Genomic DNA, 11,555 nt, shown 5'->3' on the forward strand with positions numbered 1-11,555 from the left:
GATGTGGCTGTGACTGTCCTGCATTCCAGGGACTTATTCCCAGAGAGGCCCTTAATTCCACCCCGGCTAGATCCAGCTGGTCCCACTCACGCTGAGAGTAAAGAGGAGACTCTGTGAACCCACCCCTAGGGAATTGCTCATCCTCCCTTTCAGTACACTGGAGGAGGTCCGTGGGGAAGCCACGCCTCTACCCACACCTGGCCCTTTGGGCCCTGAGCTGTGAATAGCTAAGTGTAAGTACCTGGGGATTGTCTGCCCAGGGGAATGATGACTTGAGGGTTTTAGCATGTAAGCAAACCCTCAGGTTTACTAAGCTTTCTTTGAGTTCAAAGTGGAATATGCTTAAAATTCAAATGGACATGGCTCCTGGTGGGCTTTGGCGATAGGGTGGGGTATCTGTCTCCAGGTAGGAAAGCTTTGTTGAGAGCTGGGACCACTGAGGAGCTTTGGATGCTTATCCAGAACCCACATGGCTCCTGCTGCTGTGGCGGGGCCCCTTCTCCAGCCCAGGCTGGCCCATACATTGGGCTCTGAAGGTCTTCAGGCTGATGGGGAAGTCTGGTGGTTTGAAAGAGAATGGCCCTCATAGGCTCATCTTTTTGAATGTTTGCTTCCCAGTTGGTGGACCCTTTAAGAAGGATTAAGAGGTGTGGCCTTGCTGGAGGAGGTGTGTCACTGGGAGTGGGCATTGATGTTTCAAGAGCTCACATGGGGCCCAGTCTCCTCCCCCCCATCTCTCTGTCTCTGTCTCTCTCTACGTCCTTCCCTTCCTCCTTCCCTCCCTCATTTCTTTCTCTCCCTCTTCCCTTCCCCCTCCCCTCTCCCACTCACCCCTCCCTCTCCTTCCCTCCCCTTCCTGCCTTTGTATCAGAATATAAAGCTCTCAGCTCCAGCGCTGTGCCTGCACCTGCAGACAGCCAACTCCCTACCACAGTGGTCATGGATTAACCCTCTGAAATTGTAAGCCAATCAAATGCTTTCTTCTCCAAGCTGCCTTGCCCATGGTGTGTCTTCACAGCATCAGAACAGTGACTAAGGCAGCAGGAAAGGGTACGAACGCTGGTGTGGGGTGAGGCTGTGGTAGGACTCCGTTATAGAAGGCTTAGCCAAGTGTACAGGAGACCCTGGTTCCATTTGCATTGCTAGAAATCTGCCGCCGCACAGAATCCATCTGCCGCTGCTCTCAGCCTGGAGTAAGTAAACACAGTCGATGCCTGTGCCCTCTCTACTCTCTAAGCCTACTTTTCTCTGTTCTCGCTGCCTGCTTTCGTGTCTGCTCCCACTGCACTCTGGGAAACCCCGCTTTTGATTTCATTTTACTCTGTGAATTACCAGCCCTAACACAGCACAAAAGTCTCCACAGCTGTGAGCAGATTCCAGCGTTCTGATTCGATGGATGCTTTTTTTTTTTTTTTTTTTTCTGAGTGGAACTTAATAGGTAATCTGTTTGCAGGCCCCCGGTGTTTTCTAAGTGTGTCTCAGTTGCTGCCAACTTGCCAATAAAGGAAGTACTTTCAAGGACTACCTCAGAAGGGGGTTCGTGAAGTGTTGTAAAGACCACCCATTCCTGTAGGGTCAGGCTAACAAGAAGGGGTTTTAGCCTAGAAGGGTCTGCAGTAAAACTGCTGCCTTCCACGTTCCCAATGTGGTTGGGGGTCCTCGGTTCTTGCTTCCTTTGGTTAAGAGCAGTTACGGGAGTCTACTTATTGCTGAAGGCTTAGCCTCTTGGTTGTGGGTAAGTTGCATCAGGGAAGTTGGCCTGGTGTTGCTGCTGCTGTTGGTAGTGTTGAACAAATGGACAAGTAGGTGGTGGTGGCCTGACCTCAGTCCCCTCTAGTCCCTGGCCAGTGTCTGAAACCTTACTAGGCAAGTCCGGAAGGTTCCAGAATCCTGTTTCAGTCGAGTGAACACAAGACTCAAGGTTGAATGACAGGTGTGTTAGGAGCTGTCTCCCCAGGTTTCCAGCCTGTTCATCGGGGACTGGAAGGGGATGTGATTGAGAGCAGAGGCAAGCTTGTGAGGGGGAGCAGTCCCGCCTGCTCACGGCACGGCCTGGCTCGTGAAGGTCCAGAGAAAAGCAGAGGTTCTGTAAGAGCCGTTTATGTGACTGAGCTAATCTGATTGTGACTGCACCCTGGCTCTACCGTCTTGGACTTAGAAAGTATGTTGTCCTTATGATTTCTCTGGGGTCTCTGCAAATGATATAAATTTCCCAGTTAGTAGGAGGATGGGTCCCAGAACAAGGCATAGGCTAAACGAACCCTGAGCCGTCTCATTCTTTCTGCTTCTTGTCTCCAGCCGTGTGGGCTTGAGTGAATGACAGTGGGTTCTAGAATCGTGTAAGGCTTCGGCAGAGCCACCTGCTCAGGGAACCATGGAGCTTCTGGTGCCTCTTGGAGCCTGGGAAGTGGCTCTTGGGGCAACATCAAGTGTTTTTTGAGAATGGGTGACATCAAATATCTCGGAGGAAACAAGAAGGCAGGGCACCGAGCCACCAACAGGTTGGGGATCCTACTTCTGAGCCTGGCCGCTCCTTGGATGGACACAATAGCATCAGTAGCTCTCTGCTAACAGGCTACACCTTCTCATCCAGGGGACAAGGGGATGAAGGGGTGGAGGGCAAATCTGATGACAGAAGACTTCTCTCTTTCTGACTCGATCTCGTCTCACACGGGACAAACTGATTCTGTGATTCCTCAGAAATCACTACTCGGCTGCCTTCCCAAACACAGGGCAGACTTAGACCCTTAGACTCCCAAAAGCCCTGAATTTATCAGGAAGTGATATTCCTTGGGTGATTAAAAGATGACCACCTCAGGAGACCTTAATTATAATACAGTTTTGGGATGTTTGTTTTTGAGACAGGGTTTCACTACATAGCTCTGGCTGGTCTAGAACTCTCTATGTAGTCCAGGCTGGCCTCGAACTCATAGAGATCCAGCTGCCCTGGGATGAAAGGCAGCTCATAATACTGTTCTCAGCTCTGCAGGAGAGAATTATCTAAGGTTCTTTATGTTCAACTCTTCTTATACCTCTGAGACCACTCAGGGTTGGTCCACATTTGTCACCTAGATCCTGTTTCTTTGACAGCCTGGGGTTCAGCTTCGGCTTCCCCCAGAAACCTGCCCACTATATCCTAGAGACCCTCAGGGAGTTGAACCTAAGGCACCCCAGCTATGCCCAGCCATGCCCAGGGGCTCTAGAGATGTTTTCCTTGCTGATAGGGTATTTAGGACCCATATAGGGTCACAGAGCCTGTTCATTAGCAGAACTTAAAGATAATCACAAAGGAATCAGAGAGAGCCAGGTGAGGAGATACACACTTTTAGTCCCAGCACTTGGGAGGCAGAGTCAGATGGATTTCCGTGAGTTCAAGGCCAGCCTGTTCTATATAGTGGGTTTCAAGCTAGACAGAGCTACATAGTGAGACCATGTCTCAAACAAAAGAAAAAATAATAAATGAAGCCAGAATGAAGGTAGTTTTGCTACCTATCCTGACCAATATGAACAGGCCTAAGGCATGTCTAAACCAGTGGTTCTCAACTTTCCTAATACTTTAACCCTTTAATACAGTCCCTCATGTTGTGGTGAGCCCCAACCATAAATTTATTTTCATGGCTACTTCCTAACTGTAATTTTGCTACTGCTATGTGAATTGTAATGCAAACATTTTGGGGGATAGAGATTTACCAAAGGAGCCTCAGCCCATGGCTTTAGAAATGATGTAGACCATTTTTAAACAGTCTTTACTAGGTGGCCCAGAAGAACGGTATACTTATCTTGGATCGGACCTTGAGCTCTATGGAAAAGAGGGCAGCATAAAAGGCAACAGCAATTGATTCTGACCACTACATGGCCCAGGCCAAGACTCACAGCCTCAAGTTCCCACAGGAGCCCAGGATGTCCCTTTGAGAGATCCATCCAGGAATGTCATTGATACCATAGGTTACTTGAGAGGAAAAAGTACTTTATTGTATTTTTGGGGGCTTCAGGAAAGCCAAGACCACATCTTAGTTACTCTCAGTGGATGGCCATTTACCAGGGAGAAAATGAATCTTATATTACCTTCCTCCAGAGATTAAAGATGGCTGTCGGAACATGTGGTAATGCAATACCAGAGCCCTTGGAGGTCTGGCAGGCGACTCCCTGACACAGTCCCAGATAGTCATAGAGAATTACAGAAGCTGGTTGTGGTAGAGTTATTCCTTTAATCCCAGCACCCGGGAGGCAGAAGCAGGTCTGTGAGTTCGAGGCCAGCCTGGTCTACAGAGTGAACTCTAGGATGGCCAAAACTGCAGAATGAGACCCCTGTCTTCTTCTTCTTCTTTTTTTTTTTAAAGTACTTTTGCAGAATCTGGTGGCTGAGCCAGGCAAGATCCTACACCAGTTGGTCTAGACTTGATAACCTCAGTGTGTTGTAAACTCCACCAGGAAAGGGAAAGGAAAAAGAACACACAACATACCGACCTGTTAATGAGCGTTGCCCAAGGAAGGGGCATCCTGAAGGGCACCTTGAAGGCATGCTCTCTCTGTGGACAGCCAGGGAACTTCCTGAAGGGATGACTCAAGGACAGAGCTCGAAGGGTGTCTTAGGGTTTTACTGCTGTGAACAGACACCATGACCAAGGCAACTCTTGTAAGGACAACATTTAATTGAGGTTGGCTTACAGGTTCAGAGGTTCAGTCCATTATCATCAAGGTGGGAGCATGGCAGCATCCAGGCAGGCATGGTGCAGGAGGAGCTGAGAGTTCTACATCTTCATCTGAAGGCTGCTAGTGGAAGACTGGCGTCTAGGCTGCTAGAGTGAGGGTCTTAAAGCCCACACCTACAGTGACACACCTATTCCAACAAGGCCACACCCTCTAATAGTGCCACTCCCTCGGCTGAGCATATGCAAAGCATCAGAAAAGGCAACTGAGGGTCTTCCTCAGGGTTGTGGGCTTCCAAAGACTATGAATGCCTGGCTTTGCACAACTGGCAAGTTCTGTTTCAATAACTAGGCAACTAGAGGTTTTGTTTACCCAACTGCCACTGAGTGGGATAGTCACTCTAGGCTGGCCTACACTCACCTTACTGTAATGGCCTGTGATTCTCTTCACTCCTTCAGTCCCATGGTTCCTATAGGGGGTCCAGCAGATGGCAGCATCTCTGGGAATTTCACTGCAGCTTCCCCTGAACTGGCTTCAGAAGTCTGCCTCCTGGGAGTATTCTGTCTGTTTGCCTGTCTGTCTGTCACACACCCACACACAGAGTCCATTTCCCCCTAAGCTGCCCCTCTCAGCATCTGTCAATCTCTGAGAAGGAAGGACAGGAAGAGCCTTAAAGGAACATAGATAGGGAAAGGAAAGGCAGGCAAGAAGTAGAATTTTTCTTGCCTGGATGATCTGAGAGGGCGGGGAAGATTCACCCTAAATCTGGGCCACACCTTCTGGTGACAGCCCACATAAAAGGACATATATGGAAGGAAGCTTTTGCTTTTTGCCTGCCCCCCCCCCACTCCCATTTGCAAGTTCATCTACCCTGTTGCTGAGGCATCCCTTCACTGGTATCCAAGATGTCTACTTCAGGATTCCAATGGAAACTGAAGACCGGCTGAGATGTCCAGTCTCCTGGACTGAACAACTATCAGATTCTGAAATGGCGGCTTCTAGCTCCCATAAAACATTACTGGGGAGAAGGCATGAGAGTACATATCTAAAAAGGACCAAAAGGGAGACGGGAGAGGGCCCAGAAGTTCTATGGAATACCCAAGCCAGACCTTGAGAACGCCTTGTTACAAAAGGCTGTATTGTCTTCTCCCTGATCCCGCCACCCCCAGAAGGTCAAGTTCACTGCTCCCCAACAAGTAAAGAAGACAGACAATTATTTCCAGAATGTGAGGTTGGAGCTTAGGATGTAAGCACAAGGCAGGTGCTGAACGTCAAGCCAAAGGCTACCTACATGTCATTTTGAAGTGGAGATACCCTTGTCTGAACCAATTCTGGGGGCTGGAGACTTATTTTTATTGCTTCATTTTATTCAGGATGGATTCTCTTGTTGGCTAGGCCTGCCTGAACTATGTAGCCAAGGAGGGTATTGAACTCAGCCTCCGTCTCCCAAGTGCTGGGATTATAGGCACACCTGTGAAGCTTTTATGCTTTCTCCCCCAACCCAGGAATCCATAAAGTCCTCAGTCTGGCTGTCACCATATTCTAAGGCCCTGCCCCCACCCCAAGGAAACACCACTCCGACTTTTGAATCAGTACAAAGTTTACTAGACGTACAATGGCTCACTAAAGCGATGGGAAGATTCCAGTGATGGTGTCGTTTTGTGGGTTGGTTCCTTGTAGCAAGATGGAGACAAGATGCTTCCCATGGGACTGCCCACCTAAGCGCGCCCCTACCACCCCCAACCCCCACCACCACGAGACAAGACAAAATGCAAGACTGTCAATAATGGGACTAGGACAAGCTCCACGGACGGACACGGTACACAATTCAGTGGCATTGATACATCCAGATGATGGGATGGCAGGCTGCGGCGGGTGCTGGGAGCGGAAGGGATCAGCAGTGCCATGTCTACACTCGCCCTCCAGGCCACGCCCCTGTGGGCAGGAGTCCGGCAGTGTCTGCTGGTGATAACACACTTCACACGGAGGGGGAGGGAGGCGACTCCACGGATAGGCTTGGAAGGGCCCAGAAGACGGAGTCCAAGAGGGGGGCTCTTTCCTGGCTGGCCGTCTGCGGTCGACGTGGGTGCCGCTATGTTCACGCATGGGCGATGCACGGCCAGGTCGGACTTGAATCATGCAGAGTGGCGGGGAGGGGGCGAGGGGTCCAGGCGAGAGATCAGATCATCAACAGCACGCGCTCTGGGTGGTATTCTACATGATGCTCCGTTATGCGGTCCCCTTCCTCCCTCTGCGGCAGAGTGGGCTCCGGGCGCTGGGTCTCCCAGCGGGGCTTGCTGGGTGGAACACGGAGGGTGTGGTCGTCGGTTCTAGAGAGGAGTGCTGGAAGGGTGGCGGGCTGGGGGCTGGGAGGATGCTGGCTCTTAGGCGTTCGTAGGGTCTCCTCTGAGCCGCACGCCCACAGCTGTGATGAGGGCGGCCCCCTTGCCGCTGCCATCTTCAGACAGGAGGAAGGACACCGTACACTTCGGTGACAGTTCCTTCACAGTTTGGTGCATGATTCTGGAGAAGCTGAGAAGGCGAAAGACAAGGGGAGAAGGTCAGAGGAAGATGAGGCTCGAGGACCGGGGTTGACTGAAATTACACGCGCTAGAGAAAGGGTGAGAAGGGGCTGCAACCCAGCTCACTCCGTTGATTACCTCGGCTGGTAGAGTGCCTGCCTAAACGCCCTGAATCTGATTCCCAGCACTGTGGAAGCAGAGGCAAGGAAGATCAGAAATTCAAGGTGAACCCTCAGCTATATATTAAGTTTGAGGCTAGCCTGAGCTACATGACTCTGCCTCAAAAATACACAACAACAAAAAATTGTATAAAAATTCTATCATAAAGTGGCTAGGACTGAAATGTGATACTTGTTACACATAATGTCTAGTCCAGTCAGGAGCCAGAATCTATGAGGTATGGCAGTCCAGAGCAGCTTCAAACTCCCTCAGATGCCTGGCTTATGATGAACGGCTGAGCACACCTGTGCCGGATTTTTCTTGCCTGGATGATCTGAGGGGGCGGGGAAGATTCACCCTAAATCTGGGCCACACCTTCTGGTGACAGCCCACATAAAAGGACATATTATATGGAAGGAAGCTTTTGCTTTTTGCCTGCCACCCCCCCCCCCCACTCCCATTGGCAAGTTCATCTACTCTGTTGCTGAGGTATCCCTTCACTGGTATCCAAGACGTCTACTTCGGGATTCCAATGGAGACTGAAGACCGGCTGAGATGTCCAGCCTCCTGGACTGAACAACTATCAGATTCTCGGCCTTTCTGTTGGGAGGCGGCCATTGTTGGACTAGCTGGGCCAATGAATCTACTTTTAACATAGATTCATTCTATCAGGTCCCTTCCTCTATAGAAGGCTCACTAATACATGGGGCTTCTGTTCAGACATGGTCCCTGTCTCTAAGACCCCAGCTTTGGAACATACAGTAGGTTCAAGTACAGGGTTTAAGACTCTTGATAAAAAGGTCCCCCCCCTGCCACAGAGCCTGGGCCTACGCTGCTCCTGGTTCTACAGGTGAACCAGACAACAGCTCACCTCCTTGGTTCTGAGTTTCCTTTTACCAAGCATAGCCGGCCAGTGCATGCACTATTACACAAATATATACACACCTTGGAGGGCCACCCCATGCCAGTGTGAGCTGGCCCATTTGAAGCCCTTCTCTGGCTCCCTAAAGTCCCTTCAAACACTAGGGCTACTCCTGGTCTCAGGCTCCTGTCCCCAAATGCCTCAGGAGGCTGTGCCCTCTGTGAGGAACTGTGTCAACATCCTGTAACCCCCAACCAATTCCCCGGGCAGGACGAAGCTGCACTCACTGCGGATGGAGTTTGTAGAGTGTCCCATCCACGCCCACGGTTACATTCAGGTGGTCGAGGCCTCTGTTCTCTCGGATCTTTTCCACCACGGCGGCCATGCCGGCACCACACAGCTGAGCTGCCCGCTTGGACACCACCCCGCACACGGTCTTGACCAGGATACTGTCGTCGCACGTGCTGTTCAGACCCAGCTGCTGAAGGATGGCCCGCACCTGGAGCAGCGCTAATCGGTCACTGCAGGAGAGGACAGGGGCCAGTGAGCTGGATGGAGCAGGCCCACGGAACCCTTAGAATAAAGGACCGGTCCGAAGCACTCGGCTTGTCTGTGAATGACATCTTGGGGATTTACTCCCCTTCTAAATAGATTAAGTTCAAAGAACACACACACACACACACACACACACACACACATACATTTGTAGGTAGGTGTGTCTGTATATGCTGCAGGTGCCCAAAGAGGCCAGAAGAGGGTGTCAGACCCCCTGGATTGGGAGCTATAGGAAGCTGTCACTTGCCTGATAGTGTGTGCCGAGAATCACACTGTGGACCTTCAGAGGAGGTGAGAGCCATCTCTCCCACCTTTGGCTTATAACTGTATGTCTGTGTGCGTGAGTTACAGGTTCCCGCGGCAGCCAGAGGCGTCAGATCCCCTGGACCTGGAGTTCCAGGTGGGCTGTGAGCAGCCTGAATTGAGTGCTGGGAACCAAACTTAGCTTCTCTGCAGGCGCTGTCCATGCTCGTCACCGATGAGCAATAATCTCTTCGGCCCATCGCTTTAAACCAGTGATTCTTAACTCCTGGGAAGTCTAATGACCTTTCCATGGGGGTCATTTAAGGCCATCAGTAAACACGGGTATTCACACTACGAATCATAACTAGCAAAATCACAGTTATGAAACAGCAACGGGAATAATTTTATGGTTGGGGCGTTCACCACAACAGGAGGGACTGTATTAAAGGGTCACAGTGTTAGGAAGGTTGAGCAGGACTGCCGTCTTGGTTTCTGTTGTTGGTAGTGGTGTTGTTTTTCGTGACAGGGTTCCTCTGTGTAACCCTGGCTGCCCTAGAACTTACTCCGTAGACCAAGTTGGCCTGGACCTCAGTGGTCTGCCTGCTTCTGCCTCAGGAGTGCTGGGATTAAAGGCATGCGTCAGCCCTATCCAACTTGCTTTAAACTTTTTAAGGAGTCCAAAAAGTACCACGTTAGACTACAGAAATTAAAGTTGAAAAAATTAAAACTCTCCCTGATCCCAGTGACCCCAGGAAATGTTGTTACGTTTTTTTCTCTCCCTCCTCCTCTGTTTGAGAGAGAGGGTAGCCCAAGACTTCCCACCTCACCACGATGCCCATCTAGAAGAGATCACTTTGAAACTGTAATTTCCTGAGGGCTCTGTGGGGACAGCACCAGTTACGAAAGCCCAGTTGACGCCAGAAGCCACCCCCACAGCAAGAGGAGAGGCTAGCCTACAACGGGGGAGCTGCCCCTCTGACTGACGCGTGTGCACTGTGGCACAGCACATGCGCTTGTGTGCACACACGCACACACACGAACACACACGGAGTAATTTTTTTTTTAAATGCCATTTGTCACCACACCTCGGCTTAATATGCATTATTCTGTCAGCCATGATGGCCTTTGTTCCCTTGTTTGTGTCATATGAAGTACCTAGTGTGCTCCAAGGCTTTCCCTTCCCCTAGTAAACGGAAAGAGCTGAGACAAGACTGGCTAGCCTTTCTCAAGGACTTACGTGATGCACACTGCATGTACAGAATCACCACCTTGGTCTGCATTTGAGACAAGACCTCAAACAGCCGAGGCTAGCCCCAAATTCACTGCGTAGAAAAGTTGGGCCTACAACTCCTGACCCTCTGGCCCGTACCCCTACACCAAGCTTTCATCATCCCCATTTTGAAGAGGAAAAAAATGAGGCCCTGGGAAACCGAGGTGCCCCTGAAAGCACAGCCGAGGGGAGGGAGGCTCACAGGGTCGGAACTATTGGGATCTGCTCCCTTCCCCCAACAGGCTTCTGGCAAATGTTTTCCTCAGTGTACTATTAGCCTCCCTCACCCGAATACCAACTTTTAAAAGACCTTACAGAACCTATAGAGTTCTGGTTTGTTCTGTCTTTCCTTTGCTATTAGGCTGACAGAAACTGGCAGCTTACGGGAAAATGCTGGGAATGGCAAACAAGTGGCCATTTGGGAAATCAATATGGTGGATCCTCAGGAAATTACCATAGGGCCCAGCCACTCCGCTTGTGAGTATATGCATAAGAGACATAACAGCAGGGACCACATTCAGAGTGTCATTTAAGAGAGACAAACAGTGGAAACAACCCAAGCTGCCAGACAGTAGCAGACGCGGGAAAGCGAAACGTGATAGGTGCATCCAATGGAGTATTACTCAGCCCTGAAAAGGGAGGACCCAAAGTGGATGAACCTCAAAAACACTATGCTAAGTGAAATACTCTAAACATGAGTTTGGAGTTTGCTGAAAGCAAAATGGTGCTCCCAAACCCCCTCCCTACTCACCTCTCAATCTGAGAGAGAAACTTGGTCTCAAAGATGCCTCGGGTCTTGAGTGGCTCAGAGATCTGTCCCCGGAAGAGGAAGCCTTTCTTGGTGAAGTCAATCAGGATGTTACGGACTATCTCACCCAGGTACATCCCACTGATCATCTTCTCAAACCTGAGTGGAGAGGGAGGGAGGGCACTGAGCAGGGGGACCTGTCACCATGGTCCGACAGTCACTGCGGACTTGTGACGCCTGTCAAGGGTATCATCTCGGTCACATGCCTGTCCTGTGCCTCCCGGAGCAGGCTGACAGGGGCTAAGAAGTCCTCCACTGTCCCCACACCGATGCCTCCTGCAGTCACAGAAAGCCGTTCGAGGTGGCCTCGTTTGTCATCTGTGCCTGGTCCGTTCCACTCAGCTCTCAGCCACACTTCTGAGAGGGTCACCCCAGACTGGCGTTCTTCCCGTCCCAAGCACTCCCACACTTCACCCTTCTACAGTGCACACACAGGCGCTCTCTCTCTCTCTCTCTCTCTCTCTCTCTCTCTCTCTCTCTCTCTCT

The 11,555-nt window shown here is 50.7% G+C and overlaps 1 protein-coding gene across 2 annotated transcripts in view; it reads right to left on the reverse strand.

Annotated features, from left to right (window-relative positions):
• Window positions 1-6,232: 6,232 nt before the first annotated feature.
• Hk1 (hexokinase 1) overlaps window positions 6,233-11,555 on the reverse strand; it is a 71,519-nt gene continuing 66,196 nt past the window's right edge. For both annotated transcript variants that reach the window (XM_028776768.1, XM_028776769.1), the window contains exons 16-18: window positions 11,013-11,168; window positions 8,481-8,714; window positions 6,233-7,182 (exon numbers count right to left, since the gene is read on the reverse strand). In XM_028776768.1, coding sequence (XP_028632601.1) covers window positions 7,035-7,182; window positions 8,481-8,714; window positions 11,013-11,168 — 538 coding nt within the window. In that variant the 3' untranslated portion in view covers window positions 6,233-7,034. The remainder of the gene's footprint in view (window positions 7,183-8,480; window positions 8,715-11,012; window positions 11,169-11,555) is intronic.

Source organism: Grammomys surdaster, unplaced genomic scaffold (genome assembly GCF_004785775.1).
Source record: "Grammomys surdaster isolate TR1022 unplaced genomic scaffold, NIH_TR_1.0 273, whole genome shotgun sequence".
In the NCBI taxonomy this organism is placed as follows: Eukaryota; Metazoa; Chordata; class Mammalia; order Rodentia; family Muridae; genus Grammomys; species Grammomys surdaster.